The sequence below is a fragment of the Cydia splendana genome, chromosome 21 (assembly GCF_910591565.1).
Source record: "Cydia splendana chromosome 21, ilCydSple1.2, whole genome shotgun sequence".
NCBI classification, from domain to species: Eukaryota; Metazoa; Arthropoda; class Insecta; order Lepidoptera; family Tortricidae; genus Cydia; species Cydia splendana.
Window position 1 is genome coordinate 14,141,767 of NC_085980.1, and position 21,093 is coordinate 14,162,859.

General features: G+C 36.2%; 1 protein-coding gene across 1 annotated transcript in view; it reads right to left on the reverse strand.

Moving 5' to 3' along the window:
* Window positions 1-2,523: 2,523 nt before the first annotated feature.
* LOC134801058 (dedicator of cytokinesis protein 1) overlaps window positions 2,524-21,093 on the reverse strand; it is a 77,608-nt gene continuing 59,038 nt past the window's right edge. The window contains exons 31-41 of the mRNA XM_063773586.1: window positions 20,268-20,366; window positions 19,773-19,937; window positions 19,337-19,486; window positions 19,076-19,188; window positions 18,093-18,214; window positions 15,782-15,914; window positions 15,242-15,388; window positions 11,890-11,928; window positions 7,056-7,155; window positions 4,115-4,246; window positions 2,524-2,933 (exon numbers count right to left, since the gene is read on the reverse strand). Coding sequence (XP_063629656.1) covers window positions 2,806-2,933; window positions 4,115-4,246; window positions 7,056-7,155; window positions 11,890-11,928; window positions 15,242-15,388; window positions 15,782-15,914; window positions 18,093-18,214; window positions 19,076-19,188; window positions 19,337-19,486; window positions 19,773-19,937; window positions 20,268-20,366 — 1,328 coding nt within the window. The 3' untranslated portion in view covers window positions 2,524-2,805. The remainder of the gene's footprint in view (window positions 2,934-4,114; window positions 4,247-7,055; window positions 7,156-11,889; window positions 11,929-15,241; window positions 15,389-15,781; window positions 15,915-18,092; window positions 18,215-19,075; window positions 19,189-19,336; window positions 19,487-19,772; window positions 19,938-20,267; window positions 20,367-21,093) is intronic.

Genomic DNA, 21,093 nt, shown 5'->3' on the forward strand with positions numbered 1-21,093 from the left:
CAAAATAATATCTTAAACTAATCGAAAAATATGTCTTTATTTAACACCACTTACAATTACATAACTCTCTATATTTATATCTCATAGTAATATGATTTAAAAATCACACTTTCTAATATAATTTCTTTCACATAATCTGAATATCATTTTAAGTCCTTTGGAAAAATGGCATCAAGCGAAGTTACAATAACACAAATATTATTAGAAAATTACGTATAAAAGAAAGGTGGTTTAATGGATTATATTGTATTATTAGTTAAAGTATTTACCTCTTCAATGCATAGAGCTAAAGGTAACATTGTAACATTATTTTGACTTATATCTGTGAAAAATCTGTGTTTATATTTATTTCATTTAAGTTAAATGAAATAAATAATATTGCTTAATATTTTTTTATTCATGTTTCAGAATTATATTTATTTATAAAAAACCTTACGGATTTTCATGCGGTTTTCGCCTATCAATAGTGATTCTTGAGGAAGAGTTAGGTGTATACTTTGTCAAGGTTTTGTGTAACCCGTGCGAAGCCGGGGCGGGTCGCTAGTATGATATAAACAAAACATAATATTATCCACATTTGTATGGCCTGGCATTATTATCACTATATGTTATGAAAGTGGTAACTTCTATGGTAAGTACTACATTATATTAATGGTGGGTATACGAGGACTAATTGCCTTTACCTATTAGTAACAATTCTTGAATATCGACCATATTACATACCAATAGAGTCCATATTCTATTGTTTGAGTTAATTATGTGACATATAGTTGCATCTATTCTATAATAACGTTTTGTGCAATCTACTTACTTGTATACAGGATGCATATGACCTAGGGGATCAAAATGATCGATTCGTATAAACCTGTTGTGCATGTCGTATATAATTCTACTTGATACGTAGTTCTTAACTCTTCAATTATTATAAATATATAAAATAACTTGTATTATAAACTTGATTTATTGACTTATGACTCGAAACAATGTGTTTTGAGTTTCAGTTAATGACTTTACACGTTATATAATTAATTATATAATAAGTACTATTTACATTAATGTAAATTTGTAACCCATTTACATTATTGTATTTACCTATTTATTATAGTTGTAATGCAGAAGTAATATATTAGCGGCGAGGCGTTATACATTTTTTTGGGCAAAACATAGTCAATTTGGCTAACTTGTTCTACAAGAATAAAGTGCCAAATTGTCTCAATGGCTCGCCTGCTGTGCTCTCTTGGATATAATTAGTGGTACTTGATGCGCGAATTGGTTCTAAATGGATTAATGGCCCAAGGTCACATTCACCCTGTAGTATTCATAACTCGGTAAAGACAAGTAATTAACTCTAACATATTTACAAAACACATTATTTACAATATTCAAACGATTGTAGTTTCTTACACAAATAAATCTGAAGTAAATGCGTCTATGGGATAACTGCGCATTTACTAGAATCATAGTAGTGCATAATTATTTTCCATCGTATTTTCATGGAAACGTACGAACGCGTCTTGCTATTTCAGTCAGTCTCGGTACAAAAAGTACTGAGGTTGACTGAAGTAGCATGATAAATACGAACGTTTCCGAGAAAATACGATGGAAACATTTATGCACAACATCTGTACCAACAATGTAGTTTCATCACAGACCACCTCAACCACTAGACGGAGAACATGAGACAATCAAGGTCACCAGGCTTAAACGCTCTTACAAATTTAGTATAGGAGCGCGACCGCGTATTTCAGTTGCGGTCACAATTACGACCATTACTCGTGTAAATTAAAAATATTTACAAAAATTAAGCTTTATCATGGCTGTACCTGGCGGTCTAGCATAAGTTGCGTTCTCGCGCTCGAGTCCATACTTGAAGTCGCGCTAGATGTATGGAGTCACGCGCAAGAACGCAACTCATGCTAGACCGCCTGGTTATAGTGTAGAACAGCTGCAGCAGCTGCAGCATTGTAGCATTTTTCAAGTAAAATTGTACTGAGGTGTGGTGATTTCGTGCTCTTTGTAAACGTTTCATAATGCGGTATCTGTGTAGTCTGTGAGCATCATAGCATGGTGTCCTGATAACGAAAGTCGCATCTAAACCTATCTTTATTTCTAGATGCGCAATTGCCCCATGGACGCAATTACCTTATAAATGATCGTATTTTGTCTACATTGAGTATTACTATTTGTAATTATTCAAGAGGTTTTCTTTCGTCGAGTTAACTTAGCTCATGAAATTAACATTAACACTGCAAAACTATCTTGGCATAAAAATATAAACAAGAAACGCAGCATCAGTTACATATTTCGCAACAGTATGGTTTTTCTACTAAGCTTACTAACTCAAGAGTGATGTTGTTGTTGATGTTTCTTCTTTGGTGGCGGCGTGGGAGGGGTTTTTAGAGTCGCATCATGAAATGGTTAACTCAGTGCATGACATATTTCGCAACAGTATGGTTTTTCTACTAAGCCTACGACCTCAGGAGTGATGTCGTTGTTGATGTTTCTTCTTCGGTGGTGGGGTGGGAGGGGTTTGTCCGACTGATATGCCGTCGCTCGTCCGTCGCGCCATAGAGTTTACAAGAAACTTGCGACATCAGTGACATATTTCGCAACAGTATGGTTTTTCTACTAAGCCTAACTCAGGAGTGATGTTGTTGTTGGTGTTTCTTCTTCGGTGGTGGGGTGGGAGGGGTTTGTCCGGCTGATATGCCGTCGCTCGTCCGTCGCGCCATAGAGTTTACAAGAAACTTGCGACATCAGTGACATATTTCGCAACAGTATGGTTTTTCTACTAAGCCTACTAACTCAGGAGTGATGTTGTTGTTGGTGTTTCTTCTTCGGTGGTGGGGTGGGAGGGGTTTGTCCGGCTGATATCCCGCCGCTCGTCCGTCGCATCATGGAGTTGTACAGGAAGGAGCCCCGAGGCGTCAATACTGAAACAATAATAGTCATTATCAGGTATAAAATTTAGTTTTAAGAAGTTTGATCCCTTTACACGAAAAGAAGAAGAAGAAGAATAGTCATTACCATTATCTATGTAAGGAAAAATCATGGTGGAGGACATCAGGAGGTTGACAGAAATAATGCATGGAGCCCTCATCTTCATGCATGAGACCTCAACGAAACATAAATATATCTAAACATCAGATTTGAACGCAATTGGATCATAAATTGCATAGTAAAAAATTGCGGCCATTTTTTCGATTACATATTCGGTAGCAATTTTTTATTTTGGTTACTATTTATTGTGGTATGGTTAACAGCAGAAGAAATGCCAAAAAAAACGAATATTAAATGCAATCGGACCATGAAGTACAAAGTTTAAAATGGCGGCGACTTATATTGAGATGTTTTGACGATCCTTGAGAGCTATTAGTAACGAAGGGGTAAGTGAAATATTGGGAACGAGGGTGTTAATTCACGACAGCCGCAGGCTGGCGCTGTACCTCCCTAGGGAGTTATAGCTTTTTTATTGTGTTTTGGTACGAAATAAGATATTTATCGAGCAAGTGTGATGAAAAATATGATAGGTAATGTATTTTTCTCAAAAATGGACGGCAAAGTCGACTTTGCCGTTTAAAAAATAGGTTGCGAAGCGCGTAGTTTATGGTCAGTCAAAAATTAAAAAGTTAAAAACATTGCAGTCTCGATTTTGGGACTGCAATGTTGCATACAAATTCCATTACTTGTCGAGTTCCAAACTTTTTAAAAGTTGAAATGGCCATATCAAATGAAGGCACAGGCCCATTAAACAGCCAAACAGATGATTAGTACCGCGACTATTTAGCTGTCTCAAATAGGTTGGCGTATTTTCGGCAGAAAAATACACTTCTATTTTTTTATTAAAAAAATAAAAAGGCGTCAAAGCTAATTTTTTCAATTGTTTCTACTTTTTTCTGTGAAAATATATACGTAAGAAAGTTGCTTTTGTAAAATATTTCTATGATATTTATATTTCTTGCACCATTTTTGAGAAAAGCACTATATATGACTCGGCTGGAAGGCTACTTGCTGGCTTCGGATTCAATTAAACGGACTCCCAAGGTCGTCCGTTTAAAACGAATCCTCAGCCTGCAAGTAGCTACTTCCGAGCCTCGACAATAATGTACTATACCCGTGTCGTAGTTGTTGCGCGGCGGGAGGGGCTCAGGGTTGTTGTTGTGGTCGCTGTCGAGGGTGCTCCGGTTGCCGGACTTCTCTGGGAGCGGCGGCGGCTCCTCGTCTTCTTGGTTTGAGTCCGTTGTACCTGCGATATGTGACAATATAAGACCCTCGCCATATAACCAACTTTATCAGGCTGACAATTTAACCAAAATATGTTATTTCAAAGTTAGTTCGAGTTTCACTTTATTGAATACCTTCACCTACCTTAATAATGCAAATAAAAGACAATAAATATATAAAACACGCCGTTAATTCCAATTTTATGATTATAACAAGGTAAAAATTATAAAAACCAGCAATCACAAACTCAAGACAATATTTGACATTGTATAAAGTATTAACTGTGCAATTTAATGCAAAAACACTATGTAGGATCCTACCGGCTGCGCCAAGTATAAAAACTACATTGAAAACCTCACTTTGCGTTAGATAATATCTCAACACAGCGATTTGAAGCTCTAAATCCTTACCCATAGAGTTCCTATTAGAAGGCAGCGCCGACACCAAGCTGGCGCGCTGCGGCATTCTCTGCTCCACCTCGGCCACTCTGTCACCAGCTAGACAACAAGCGATTTGAAGCCTTAAACCCATACCCATAGAGTTCCTCTTCGACGGCGGCGCACATCAAGCTCGCTCGCTGCGGCAGTCTCTGCCCAAGTAGCACAGATAGCTCTATAACTACTCACTTTTAGTTCTATCTAACGCTCTGTGCGTATTAAGACACTTATAAGAGCACACTCGTGGTCCTACAGCTGTATAATAGATCTCAGTGATATTTATATAGCTTAGGGCTGATTAAAAGCTGCATTACGGCTCTGAAAACTACCATTAATACGCAAAGAGTGATATAAATGTAAATTTGCTACGACCCTATACAGCTTTAAGGGTTATCAAATGCTTTAATCGTTATAAGGTCTGTTTAGTGGATCAAATTACGCCATGTGCTGTATAAGGAGGTAATTGTGGACTTTTATTACGTTGACTTATTAAGGGAGCACAAGTGAACTATTATGAAGCTAATAGACGTATAATGGAACACATGTGGCACATAATACAGCTTGTCGCTTAACATGTTTACCGCTAAGCAGCTTTTATTACACTGACTTTTAAGGGAGCACGAGTGAACTAATATGAAGCCAATAGACGTATAATGGAACACATGTGGCGCATAATACAGCTTATCGCTGAACGTGTTTACCGCTAAGCAGCTTTTATTACGCTGACTTTTTAAGGAAGCACGACTGAACGATTATGAAGGCAATAGACGTATAATGGAACACACGTGGCGCATAATACAGCTTATCGCTGAACATGTTTACCGCTAAGCAGCTTTTATTACGCTGACTTTTAAGGGAGTACGAGTGAACTAATATGAAGCCAATAGACGTATAAATGGAACACATGGGGCGCATAATACAGCTTATAGCTGAACACGTTTACCGCTAAGCAGCTTTTATTATTCTGACTTTTTGAGGAAGCACGAATGAACTATTATGAAGCCAATAATAGACGTATAATGGAACACATGGGGCGCATAATACAGCTTATCGCTGAACATGTTTACCGCTAAAGCAGCTTTTATTTCGCTGACTTATTATAAGGGAGAACGAGTGAACTATTATGAAACCAATAGACGTATAATCGAACACATGTGGCGCATAATACGGCTTAGCGCTGAACATGTTTACCGCTAAGCAGCCTATTATACTACCATTGGGACTGTCTGCATAGAGGCTGTTAAAACGTTCACAAGATGCCTTTTAACTTTTTAGAGGTTCACTAGTGTATCGAAATAACGACTTGGACTTTATAGTGGTTCACTTAAGTATCTTTATCAGATATATAACAGTCGTATGCTGCATATAAGAATTTTAACGGTTCACGTTGCTTTTTAACATTGACCGCCATTTTATGTATATAACCTACAAAATTGAAATTGCTTTTCCAACTTTTAAGGGTAACAATAAGGTTTTGTGCCTGAGTTCTTAACCTAAATCATTAGTTTAGTACTTCCTATAACGTATTATTAACTTTTTATCTCATAATTCTGTCCAAACCACTGAAATAGTTTTTACACATAGCTTATTTATATCATTCATTTAAATAAATACTGATTATTTTCGTGGCGCACTGAAATTTTCTTAGATAATGTATATATATATAATGTCAATATACTTGCATTCCCAAACATCTTTCTCGCATTAATATATAAAAGATCATGTACAAACATTTAACTAAACACTTTAACATAATGACTTATGGTGTCGTTGCGCTTAACGTTTTTGCTTCAATATAAATATGTTCACCTCTGCGTTCGTCGTCACTATACTAAATACAATAGCTGATTTTTAAAGCAGAGGTGTAAAAGTATGTTATTAATTATCTTTTATTCAGCCCAACGTCAATCTTTCCCGGTATTAGGGCGCACATGTGACATATTAGCTGAATATAGGGTAACTGGTGGTCTCTTACCCAGTCAATATACACCTCTTATAATTCCTGTTACCCCTTATAATTCCGTTAAATTGCTGCTACAACGCTCTTAAGTAGCTATGTGATCTTAAGGCTGCCTAATTTGTGCCCATTTAAGAGTTATAAAAGCTGAAAAGACGCTTATACAGCTCTTATGCAGCTTTTATATTCCAGCTTCAAGCGTATTCGTACTTCATTATGCGGCTGCTATACAGCCAATCTGTGCTACTTGGGTGCTCTACCTCGGCCGCTGTCGCCCAGTTAGACAACAAGCAATCTGAAGCCTTAAACCCTTACCCATAGAGTTCCTATTCGACGGTGGCGCCGACACCAAGCTGGCGCGCTGCGACATTTTCTTCTTCACCTCGGCCGCTCATCACCAGCTAGACAACAAGCGATTTGAAGCCTTAAACCCTTACCCATAGAGTTCCTATTCGAAGGCGGCGCGGACACCAAGCTCGCTCGCTGTGACATTCGCCTCTGCTCCACCTCGGCGCGCAGCGGCCGCTCCGTCACGAGCTAGACAGAGACAAGCGTATGTCAGTCGTGTTAGTTCAGCGTTCAAACTTTGGGGCACAGTCGCCATCAAATATATCTCAGCGGACAAGGTGCTCGCAAATATATGAACACGCCTTTAGGTTTATAACGCACTGCGATTAATTTCTCGCGGTATCAGTCTTGCAAATGCGTGCTCTTATGAAGCATGCCATACGTTACAATTTTTGCGGTTCTGGTACCGCAAGAAATTAATCGCAGTGCATTCTAAGCCTTATTGTCAAGGCAGTAGAGTGCGTGTTGAGATAATTTTGACCACCTCGGCCGCTACGATATATCTGATAGCGACAGTACAACGATGAAAATTCTTAACCTCCTAAGGGCCACAGAAGGAGAATTGGCAGTTAAAATTGAAATTAATAGTGCAGAAAATAAGGTTGTATTTCATTTGTTTTAGAATCGAACGATATAGAAGAAATTCAACTGTGTTCTTATTGAAAATTAATTAAATTAGTAGGTAGTAATTAGTACTGTGGGTAGCACCGTGGGCCTTAAGAGGATATCCCAAGTTTTGAACGGTATATACATAGAGACTGCCCGAATTAAAACTAATCCTGAAAGGAATATATATTATTTACTAGTGTAAGTTATATAGAAATCTGTAAACTACAGACTAATATACCGAAATCGACGTAATGTCAGTAATGTATATGAGAAAGAGGTTATTATTTCAAAAAAATTAAAACACCCATGAAAAGAGGAATTAAATAATTGTTAAATTTTAATGTCTTTCACCTTTGGGGGTAAAGTCAATAGTTAAATAAAATTAGCTTATTGAATATACCTACTTTTCTCCGATTATTGTACATACCTACTAACAAAATTATTTTACATAATAACTTACAATTTATTTATACACATGTACACGAACATAATGACAAATAAAACATTTTGCTTATTATTAAAGCTGACATGTAAAGCCAATTAATACAATACATATAATTTGGTGTCAATCTAGTGTTATTTACAATGCCAATGTGGTTATACATAAAAGCGTAATTTTGATTAACTGTGTTCGATGTGACAACGTGTCCGGCCGATTGTACTTTCGAGGGTGTCCTTAAAAGAAACTTGTCATCTATCAGTTTAATTTGGATTACCAAATTCCATGTACAGTCATCACACGGGATTATTATGTCATTTAGGGTTCTTGCTAAATTGGAAATTCTATAGCGTAAGTATTGAACAACCAATTTAGCTGGGACCCTAAATGGCGCAACAATCGCGGGGCGTGAGGGTACGACAGAAGATAAACCGTATATCAATCATCATCATTCGCTTGACCTTTTCCCATTACTCGAGGTCGGCGCAGCATGTTTTAATAAAATATTAAATCTGTTTTGATAAAATATGTTAAAGGTAAATTTGTGACGTATCTATTATAACAGGAAATTTACCAAATTTCCACGTCATATGACTAAGACTGAGTAAACTTTTGACAGGTCGCTAATATCACCACCAATTTAAAAAATGTAAATTAATTTGTACTATTTTATTATTAGTAGAGGAGTTGTATGAAAACTTGTAGGTGAGGGTCAAAATAATTCCCACAAAGACGGGGTTTGATTTTTTTAGTTCTATGTTTGTATCTTTTTGACATACTAAAAATATATCAAAATATATTCATGCAAAACGCATTTATTGACATTTGAAATTTGAAAAATCAAAAATAATATTAAAAATCGTGTGTGGTATCAAATAACAGGAAATTACACGCTAAAAAAGATTGTGAGATTGATTTTACAAAATAAAAATAAAAAACAAAAGTAGTGGCTTAAAAACTGATTTTTTTTCAATGTTGAAAGTTATTTTCTACACTGAAAACAAAACTAAACTATTATAGTTTTACACATCAAAATACATTGTGTAAAAGAAAAGAATATTTAATTCATGAATACTTATTTTTAATTATATTATTATAATATGAAAAATATAGGCTCACAGGCTCTATATTTATTTAAAAGTTTTATCAATAAACTGAACGCACTTCAAAGGAGGTGATTGGCAGAATATAAAAAACAAAAAACGATTGTAGACTAGTCATCCGAATTTGCTCGATCGAATTCTTGGCCGGAAGTGAGATATTTGATATTAAAGGACTCTTTTTTTAGTATGTTGTAAATAATTCTTTAGTATGTTCTAAAACGGTGGCGCATAGCAAAAATGGTCTTATACATAAGTAATCTGCATAAAATTACCCACAAGAAAGATTCAGTACAATTTTTCGCTAGGATCAATATTCAAAGAGATATTAACGCGGGAAAGTTAATTATAATCACTTCTAAGGTCCCTTTTTTTTAGTTTTTCGTAGATAACTCGTAAACGGTGGCCAATATAAAAAAATGTTGTTAAATGTTAATAATCTACACAAAATTCTCTACAAATAAGATTCAGTACACTTTTCGCCGGGATTAATATTTAAAAAGATAATAAAGAGGGAAAGTTAATTATAATAAATTCTAAGGTTCCTTGTTTTTTTTTTTCGTTAATAATTTGAAAAGTATGACTCGTAGCAAAAAAAATCTTGTACATAAATAATAAACATAAAATTTCCTACAAGAAACATGTAGAACACTTTTCGCTAGGATCAATATTAGAAACGATATTAAAGGAAGAAAGTTCATAACAATTAATTCACATGTCACTTTATTTTAGTTTTTCGTAAATAATTTGTAAAGTATGACCTATTTTGCTATGGGCCACAGTTTACAAGTTATTTACGAAAAACTAAAAAGGGACTTTTAAATTTATTATAATTAACTTACTCGCTGCTTTATTTTTTTAAATATTGATCCTATCGAAAAGTGTTCCATATGTTTCTTGTAGGAAATTTTATGTTTATTATTTATGTATAAGTATTTCTTGCTATGAGTCATACTTTTCAAATTATTAACGAAAAAGTATAAACAAGGAACCTTAGAATTTATAATAATTAACTTTCCCTCTTTATTATCTTTTTAAGTAATTATCCCTGCGAAAAGTGTACTGAATCTTTTTTATAGAGGATTTTGTGTAGATTATTAACATTTAACAACATTTTTTTATATTGGCCACCGTTTACGAGTTATTTACGAAAAACTAAAAAAAAGGGACCTTAGAAGTGATTATAATTAACTTTCCCGCGTTAATATCTCTTTGAATATTGATCCTAGCGAAAAATTGTACTGAATCTTTCTTGTGGGTAATTTTATGCAGATTACTTATGTATAAGAACATTTTTGCTATGCGCCACCGTTTTAGAACATACTAAAGAATTATTTACAACATACTAAAAAAAGAGTCCTTTAATATCAAATATCTCACTTCCGGCCAAGAATTCGATCGAGCAAATTCGGATGACTAGTCTACAATCGTTTTTTGTTTTTTATATTCTGCCAATCACCTCCTTTGAAGTGCGTTCAGTTTATTGATAAAACTTTTAAATAAATATAGAGCCTGTGAGCCTATATTTTTCATATTATAATAATATAATTAAAAATAAGTATTCATGAATTAAATATTCTTTTCTTTTACACAATGTATTTTGATGTGTAAAACTATAATAGTTTAGTTTTGTTTTCAGTGTAGAAAATAACTTTCAACATTGAAAAAAATTCAGTTTTTAAGCCACTACTTTTGTTTTTTATTTTTATTTTGTAAAATCAATCTCACAATCTTTTTTAGCGTGTAATTTCCTGTTATTTGATACCACACACGATTTTTAATATTATTTTTGATTTTCCAAATTTCAAATGTCAATAAATGCGTTTTGCATGAATATATTTTGATATATTTTTAGTATGTCATAAAGATACACACAAAGAACTAAAAACATCAAACCCCGTCTTTGTGGGAATTATTTTGACCCCAAAGGCTATATCCTCTCTACTATATTGTTAGCCAGCTCTTTCCAATTCCTTCCATTATAAAGACTCTTAACTTGTAAGAAGGCGTATAGTTCGTTCGCGTTAAGAATGCAATAAAGCCCATCGTCATCTGCCGGCCTAGCGATGCTCGTAACCAATCAAATCGTTCCTAATTGGGGGTATTACTGCTATGTTCTGCTGCCGGAGTGCAGCACTAAGCTAGCTAGTAAACCATAGAGTAACTTATACATACTGTGCCTTAAACCGTTATTTGACAAGTTTTCACAGACAATAAAATATGACATTGATGCATCAAGGCGGTTTGTTAACAAGGGCCGACCGGGAAACGCGAAAATCGAAATTTAGTTATCGGCCTCTTCATCGCTCGAATATGCAAGAGTGATAGAGGTTAGGAAATTAAATTTCGATTTTCTTGTTTCGCGGACGCGGTAGACCCCCAGATTGTAATGGATAGTGGTAGTGGCGCCCCCTAGGCAGAGTTTTGCGTAATATTCCCTATTAGAATGTATGCCTTCAACTGGTCACTGTGAACTTGATTTTCTAATCAGGAACGATTTGGTTGGTTACGGGCATGGCTAGGCGGCGGACAATGATGATTTTACTGCATTCTTAACACATTCACTGCCCCCGACGCACATGTGCGTTCACCGTCATACAAGTTTGTTCCTAGGCCACGCCCCCTGGCAGTGAATACGTTAACGCGAACGAACTATAGACTGCAATAAAGGTTAGCTTAGAAATAGTACAGACACCCTCATGTAAATGTACAGAACCGTGTAATGGCATTAGTTATGTCCACATTCAGCTGATCGTAATTCTAAATGTCACTTACAGCGTTTTGAATTCGGGCAGCCATCGGGGACTGAAAGTTCTGTTCACAGAAATAATTGTTAGATGTAAAAAGCACGCACTCCCCAAAATCACACACAAATATGTCTAAAAACTACATTACAGATGTAGTGCATAGTTATTTTCCATCGTATTTTCACGGAAACGTACGAACGTGTCTTGATATTTCAGTAAGTCTCGGTACAAAAAGTACTGAGGTTGACTGAAGTAGTATGACAAATACGAACGTTTCCGAGATAATACGATGGAATACAATTATGCAATATATCTGTAAATAAACTTATGGGCACACAAAAACTGCGTACAAAGGCCAAAGAGGAACGTAAATTCAATTCAAAATATCTAGAAATGGCTATTTATTAACATTGAAATATTGTTTTTAGTACTCGGCCTACGTAAATTGTAATTTATAAAATGTGACGTTCCACGGGAAAAGGTACCTTATGAGGGTTTATAGTTTCGGAGATATTAAATGTTTTGTAAAGAGGTGAAAAAATGCTCAATTTTTTTTTATTGTGTGATCTGAAACCTTAATGCGTAACGTTTGTTTACCTGTTTTTATTTTTGTTATAAGTTAGTTATAAGCCTAGTAATGTCGTCTCAAAGTTTAGTAGAAAAGGTACCTTATGGAAAAAAGATTGAAAATTCCCAAAAAAACTAGTCAATACGGGAAAAGAAGTTTGGTAGAGAACTGTATTAGCATTCTGCAAAACTAATTTGATAATTTCAGTTCTGGTTGGGGCGCCTCGCAAATATTATAACCGTACATAGACCGACATCACAAATCCAAGTAGACTGCTATTATACCAAAGTTACTCTCGTCAAGTCTTTCTTAACTAGAATATCTTCATTTGGTTTGGTCGCATGCAGTAAATCAGCCATTGGTTTGCTGAAAAATGCCAATACCCGACGCATGACCTTATGGAATATCTGAGGTCATTGAACCTCAATGCCGCTTATCTTCAATAGCAACCGAAATATATTATTGATAAGAAATAGACGATTTATACCATCTTAACCCCAAAATATTATTAGTTTATCCTAACTGTTCCATCATCATCATGCCTCATCATGTAACTTGACCACAAGGTACCTTTTCATTACATACAAATTATTGGTCTTTTTTAAGATTATTATGACGAAGAACTAATTAATTTGGGGGCAGTTTAATGTAAATTAATATTTTCTATTCATAAAAGATAAACTATAATATGATTGATATTTTGTAGTGATGTATTATTAGATTTATTTCCATAAGGTACCTTTTCGTAAATGTATGGAGCAAATACTGTTATTGTTATGTAAGTTTAAAGTGGCATAAGGGGTTAAATATAGTATGTAGTTGGGGTTTTAGGATTTATTTCATTTGAATGACAGAATTTCTTTCATATGTGCTCAGAAAAATTGATTGTGTGTCACATTAAAAGTAAAAATATTCAATTTTGTGATTTTATATGAAAAAGTCAGAAAATACATTTTCACCTCTAAATCGGTATTGTTTTTTGCTTAAACTGTCTGTCAGTGTCGTTTTCTAATAGATAACATTTAAATCTTGAGAGCTCATTGCAATCAATCGTGAAAATGAAATAAAACTTTATTTTCAAGAGATTGGTTAGTATACACATAAATCAGTCGATATCAAAAGTTTCTATTTGCATTACAGAACAAGTCGCAATATTTTTTTAATCTCAGATATATAAGGCATTATTATTTGTAGTCAACTATGTAACTTACTTCAGGAACATAGTTTTTTAGGCGGCTAAACTTAAAACTTCTCTATCGTAAAGTTGCTCATTTCACAACATTATTTTCAAAAAATCATATCTCTGTAACTACGCAACCTAGAAGGTTGATCTTTTGTGTTATCGATAGGTTATTTATTGTAGATTACTGGGGTATGCATAACTCCATACCCGCCATAAGGTACCTTTGACCGTGGGACGTCACAAATAATGAATGGATAAATTGAAAAAAAAAACATTGTCACTGGCGTGATTTGAAGTGTAGTTCTATGAATTTTGACATTTAACTGTTACGTAATAATTAAAAAAAAAACATACAACCGAATTTATAACCTCCTCCTTTTGAGATTTGTAAGTCGGTTAAAAATTAGCTCCAATTTATGAATTATTTTTGAAGCGTCTTTAAATTTAGTACTTAAAAAAAAAACATTAAGTCGCACTAAACTTTTAGTTACAATATTAATACTTGTTAAAAGGGGACCAAAATCAAAAGGACATACAAAACAATCGACAAAAACGCTGTATATGCGTTTACAAGGTCCCCGCGGTAGGTTGCCATTCGGTTCCAAACTGCCCTAGAACGTGAATATCATTCTAATGAACAATTGTATTAATTCACAAATGGTTGGGGGACATTACAACTCTAGAAATGACGTTAAATTCCCTTTATTATATTTCTATAGTTCGTTTTTTTAGCATTAGAAAAAGTCAATACGATCATGACTTTCGTGACGAGTCTTTTAATTGAAAACGCTTTTTATAAATCAGTAACTATTACTTATGAAAGCAAAATAATGTAAATAATCGCATATGATTCATAATTGTTAGATATTTGCCGTGACTTATTTTTCAAAAGTGTTTTTCAATAAAAAGACACGTCAAGATTGTTTTCTAATGCTAAAAAACGAACTACAGAGTGGGGATATTGTTTGGACTGATATAAACGCTTTATTAAAAAATGTAGGTGTGTGGGATTAACTATTCTGGATTATTATAAACTTACATTCCCTTACTCATGACTAGCAAAAAAGTATATTGGCAAGCGTCAAACATACTGTTATTTTTTTTATAACCACCACCACCGGAAGCTGCATCTAATCGACAAAAACACTACAGTTGTCATAGTTTTGAATGCTATATTTTTCTACTTTCTTGCCTATATTTTTTAAAGCTTTCATCGACATATTTTTTTTATATTACTTAGACCATATCGCTTTGGACTTACCTAAGGAGCATGGTATCGGCACCAGAGTGGAGGTCATGCACACAACATGTCACGTAATGACACCGAGATTTTGAAATTAGTGTTCTCCTTTATATCGTATCTCTCGCCTCAGCTCGCGGAGAGGCGAGTCCGATTGAGAAGCGAGGCAGGTAATACTTACATTTGAGCTGTTGCCGGTTCCATTCAGTGGCCTAGTGTACTAGCTATGAAGGAGTTTTGTGGTAGATATCTTACCTCTTGTCTCAGTTCGTGTAGAGGCGAGTCCTTTTAAAAATCGAGGCAGGTTTTGCCATCATTTCTGCGTCCAGGCTTCGCTCTATAAATGCTTATAGTTTTGTTGTAGAGATAATATAGTACATGTTATGTACCTCTTGTCTTAGCTCGCGTAGAGGCGATTCCGATTGAGAGGCGAGGCTGGTGTTGCTCGCGTGACTGGTATTTATGCTGTTGCTAGTTCCATTCGCAACTGGACTGGTGTACCATTGGCTGCCGCTGGCTTGGGTGCCGATTTCACTCTGTAAAAGGAATAAGATATGATATGTTTAGCAAAAGGCCAAAAGTACATGATTCCATTGCCACAGTTGCTTTTTCTTTGGCCACTTTAAAAGCCCCGGTTTTATGGTATTACAACTAATCATCTAATCAAACATGCATTTGTGTAAGGAAGGGTGGTAGAGTATATGAGCGTGAAATACGAGTAGTTGATCCCTCCACTGGCTCCTGATAAGATTTCATTTCACAAGACCCAATTAGGATATCAAACAAATAAACTAAAGGGTCCCTGATTACCAGTCCGCCGGACGATATCAGCCTGTCAGTTAATCGCAAAAAATGACAGTTCTGAACAACTGACAGGCTGATATCGTCCGGCGAACTGGCAATCTGTGGGCCCCTTAAAATGAGCTTACCTTCCGCGCTCGTCTCCTCTCTTTTTTCTTGGGTGAGCTGTTGAGGGTCCCAAAGTAGTTGCTGGCCGCGCTGTTTCTGGCCAGCGGGTTGATGGCCGCGTTGAAACTGAAGAACTTCGATTTCGACGCGGAACTTAAAAACGAAACAAATCATTGCTACATTTTTAGGGTTCCGTACCCAAAGGGTAAAACGGGACCCTATTACTAAGACTTCGCTGTCCGTCCGTCCGTCCGTCCGTCCGTCTGTCACCAGGCTGTATCTCACGAACCGTGATAGCTAGACAGTTGAAATTTTCACAGATTATGTATTTCTGTTGCCGCTATAACAACAAATACTAAAAACAGAATAAAATAATGATTTAAATGGGGCTCCCATACAACAAACGTGATTTTTGACCAAAGTTAAGCAACGTCGGGAGTGGTCAGTATTTGGATGGGTGACCGTTTTTTTTTGCTTTTTTTTTTTTTTGCATTATGGTACGGAACCCTTCGTGCGCGAGTCCGACTCGCACTTGCCCGGTTTTTTATTTTTGTATTCGTTTCAAGCTTTTTTAAATTAAAATACCCGAGTATGGATCTTCTCAAATGATTTTTACGCCTTAGAACCTAATCAGTTAAACAATAGCCATTGTTTCTTTTATGCGAGCCGTTAGCTCCCGTATTAGCCACGTGCCAAAGCAACAATGTCCTTAAAAAAGCAACTGTATCGTGATAGTATTAAGGTTCAAATCTATGTAATAATATCAGCGCTCGCCTACATTGAGGTTGTCGATCGTCCACATTACCATAACATGTTAACTCGTACGAGCTGTTACATAGATTTGAACCTTAATACTATCACGATACAGTTACTTTTTAAGTGACATTGTTGCTTTGCCAACGGGAGCCGGCCGCTCACATAAAAGAAACAATGGCTTTTGTTTGACAGATTAGGGTCTTAGGCGTAAAAATCTTTTGAAAAAAATCATACTATATATAGTCCGTAGATTCGTAACAGACCCCGAACTGCTAATCCTTTGTCTATTGTTAAGTAAAACCACACTTGCTACTTACCTGCAAAAAAGGGTCTTAATTATTCTAATTGGCACCTGAGCGCGGGCTAGTCCAACGCTCAAAAAACCAGTGCAGGTGCGCTCTCCGATAACGCGCCTTCGTTACGCATCTCGATGACACATTTTAGACTGGTTCGACTCGACAGCACTCAGTACCCGTAGATAATTACACGACCCTTTTTTTTACATGTAGAGGCACGTGCGGTTTTACTTAACATAGACAAAGGATTAGCGGCTCGGGTCCACTTACAAATCTGCAGACTATACACAAAATTAATTTTTATGCAATAATGAGGATTCGTGTGCCACTAGTAGCTGCCTGTTTTAACGAACAGCACAAACAGAATACAACCGCCGTACATAACAATCTAAATGATTGATGAAAAGCAAAAGCAACCCTTGGAATGGAAGCGAAGACGTTGTGATTTGACGAATACCGGACAGCTGGAGCGAACTCTCGACAGTCAAAATTGAGAGCTGGTCGACACGAAAACCATTTAGGTTTATTCACAATACAAAAGCTATTAAGCACCGTTTTAATCACAAACGACAAATAATACAATTTTAAATTCCTTACAAAAATAAAAACATTTACAAATTTTCATGAAATTATTTGAGCAAGACCCATGAAAGCCCCGACATAAAACAAATAGATACACACGTAGGAGTCTGCCGGTCAGACCTGCACGTCTTGGGTTCGTCATTTTGCGACTGGATCGACATTTGACGGTCAGTCGTACATTTTTCCCGGCTGAAAATAAACGCAATCACGATACACGAAAGATCAAAGATTCGTAAAATAAATGTTTTTGAAAATTATTTCGTTCACTATCAAAGAAATTTGAAGATTAAGAAATTTATTACGCCTGCGTGTAATAAATGATTTCGTACGGCTACATTCTGTGGGGCAATAAGAATACTAGTGGAAGCATAATCAACTGCTTAAATAAAACAGCCCTCTAAAGAGATATCTCTAGATTTCCACCTTCTTTTAAACATACAACGTCTAGGTCTAAAAATAGAGGTCATTTCATGAAAGCTGGCACGAATGGAATGTACGAAACTTTCATTGTACGAGTGACACATGTATCGGTATACAGTCAGAGCCGCCATTTTATTGGTTAATGACATACACACGTAGATATTTTCATTCATCATTCGTTCCGTTCGTGGTATCTCTTGTGAATTGACTTGTACAAGTTTAAAAGGTAACTTATTCATCTAGTTCTAAGAGCAAAACATGTTATTTTATTACTTACTCTGTGGATGTTCCGGTGGATATGTCAGAGACGCGGTTGCTGGTCTGTGTCTCGGTGTAGGATCGGTCGCGGGGCGGCATGCGGAGCTGCACCTCTGCCGCCTCCGATTCGAAGTCGCATGCCTGAATAATTTACGGTTGGATTACAGTATTTTATGCAACATGTACATAATTAGGGTTCTTAAAAAAAGGGCCGAAGTTACACAACAAAACGAAGTTTATTTGTCTCATATGAATCTTACTTCGCTTCGGTACAAAACGAAACGAAGTAAGATTCATATGAGAATTTAAATTTATAAATAAATAATAATAAATAATATTAGGGGACATCTTACACAGATCAAACCTAGCCCCAAACTAAGCAAAGCTTGTACTATGGGTACTAGGCGACGATATACATACTTATATAGATAAATACATACTTATATACATAGAAAACAACCATGACTCAGGAACAAATATTAGTGTTCATCACACAAATAAATGCCCTTACTGGGATTCGAACCCAGGACCATCGGCTTAGCAGACAGGGTCACTATCCACTAGGCCAGACCGGTCGTCTAGTAATTAGTCGTAATTTAGACATTTGTGTTGTGTTTATAATTAATTAAACTACTGTATACTGAAATAAATGTTATAAACTTAAGAACAGCAGTCCAAGGCCTCAAGTCCAAAGCTAAGCCAAGTCCAAAAGTCATTTATTCCAGCCTAATCCAGTTGTACACTACACTGCGCTCTAAAACACGCTTAGCTGACGTGGGAGTAGGCTGAAGTGAAACTGGGCGGGTCACGTCTACCACATGCATCTGGTTAGGTGGGCTAGTATAGCCACCAAGTGGATGCCGCAAAATACCCCAGACGGAGATGGCGGGACGACTTGACACCTTCATCAGTAACTGGCCGGAAAAAGCACAACAACGGGAGTTGTGGAGATCAAGGGGAGAGGCCTTTGCCCAGTAGTGGGACAAATGTTCTATTCTGTACCTTACGGCCATATCGTTGGTGCACATGGTTCTGTATCCTCCTGAAACACTGTAGCATGTGTGCATGTAGCCCTTCCAGCGCGGTCGGCATACGCGCCCCGTGGACATCCAGACCTGAAATATTTACATAAATTTAAAAACAAAAGTAAGTTACCACTTATTTTTTACATTGTAGCCCAAGATCTTCCCAGAAAGATTACGTTCTTGTACATTACGTTCGTTGGGTGAAATGATGGATGGATCTATCTAAACATTAACTTACCGAACTGTAACAGTGGTATCTGGTCAGCGATGAGGTCCCGGAGTTGCGCGAGGAGCGGCGCGTGGTCGGGATGCTTGTCCGCGTACGCGGGCGTCAGGAAGGCGCGCTCGTAGTTCACGATGCCGCCTTGTACCGCCGGGTCTAATATACCTGTAAAAACCATTATGGTCTAATCTATACTCTGTATCGTTAGGTATTTAAATAAAAGTAAACAAAATCTACCCTCAAATGACTTCTTAAGCCAGTTGAGGGTAGATGAAAACATTACATGATCAAATAAAGTAGGTTAAAGTCAGGCGTTCTAAAAGTTTTAATTCTGTGACGAAAGATGGCAGTAAATTTACTGTGACTACAAAATTTACTTTGATAATACGCCTCTATACTAAATTCTCTTTGTTATTATCCATTGTATGTTTTTACTTCAGCCTCGTCTTACCGCTAAGTCGCATGGTGAGCGGCTGCAACGGGGCATCGCTGGCTCGTGCTTCTAGGATCAATTGTTTTAAGGCTCGATTCGCGTCTCTTAAGGCTTCGACTGCAGCCTCAACTGGTGACACCCAGAATGTTCGCTGCTTTACTACTGGGAACCATCTCAGTATTCCTGTGAATAAAAATACGTTCCATAGTTATACCGCAACGTAGGCATTAATAAGCTAGAAGCTACAGAAGTTATGAAATTTTCAGCAGGCTTTATCAGACGTAATCGCGAATTGCAACTAATCATCTGTTCTATCTCTGTTGAACCGGGTTGAATTTTAATAATATGAGAAACAACAATGTATTTTATCTCGAATCTCGTCTCCTGCGAACGTCGGTTAAACATGTAGCCTGTCATATAGTCCCTGGCGTTATTAGCGCCTGAGAACTTTATTTGTGATAAATATAATTAATATTAGATACACACTAGTTATAAAACTATATAAAAACTTACCTGGGAGCATATCGCTGATTTCCAATTCAGTCCGCTCAAGCCACCTCGTAGCGAACTCGTTGACAGAAAGATCGTCTTTAGATCCATCCAGTTGCTCCTCTGTTAAAAAACATGTAAAACAAATATAAGGTAAAAAGAATGCTGTTTAGCAAAAATGTGTCAACCCACAATCATTGTTCAATAAAATGACAACTTTAAGCATATTTTTTTTGAGTTGACATCTTATTGCAAAATGAATGTGGGTTGACACATTATTGCTTATCAGCATCCGCTTTATACACGTTCAAAATTAATACACATAGTTAATAAAGCAGTAGAGGGATGATAAACATTGGAGAATTATGGCTATGTTTGATAGTAGATACGGTACGGAATTATACTATGGCCAGGGTGTTTCATTTTTCCGAATTTTCGATTTTCATCTGACTTTGCTCGAATTCTTGTTCTAACTGATAAAAAAATATTATACGTTAAAAAAAATTAAAATCGGTCAACATTAAGAGGTTGCACATCATCAACAAAGATTTTTCAAATAACCAACGACTCTACATCGGAGGGTAGAAAATGGTTTAAGCGGCTACCCTCAAAGCGGACAGTAGTGTGATACTGAACCTTCTACATATAAATATATTTTAAAATTAGTAGTAAACTTGGATTTTGGTTACTCGATAAATGTTCTAATTAAGATTTTTCAGTTTTTCCACCTGTTTCCAAAGGAAAAGTGCTTTTATCGTGTTTTAGACGCAAAATTCAGTTTTCTCATTCGATTTTAGTATCAGTTCATTATATTTTGTCATTTTAGAACATAGTTTATTTTCACGCAATG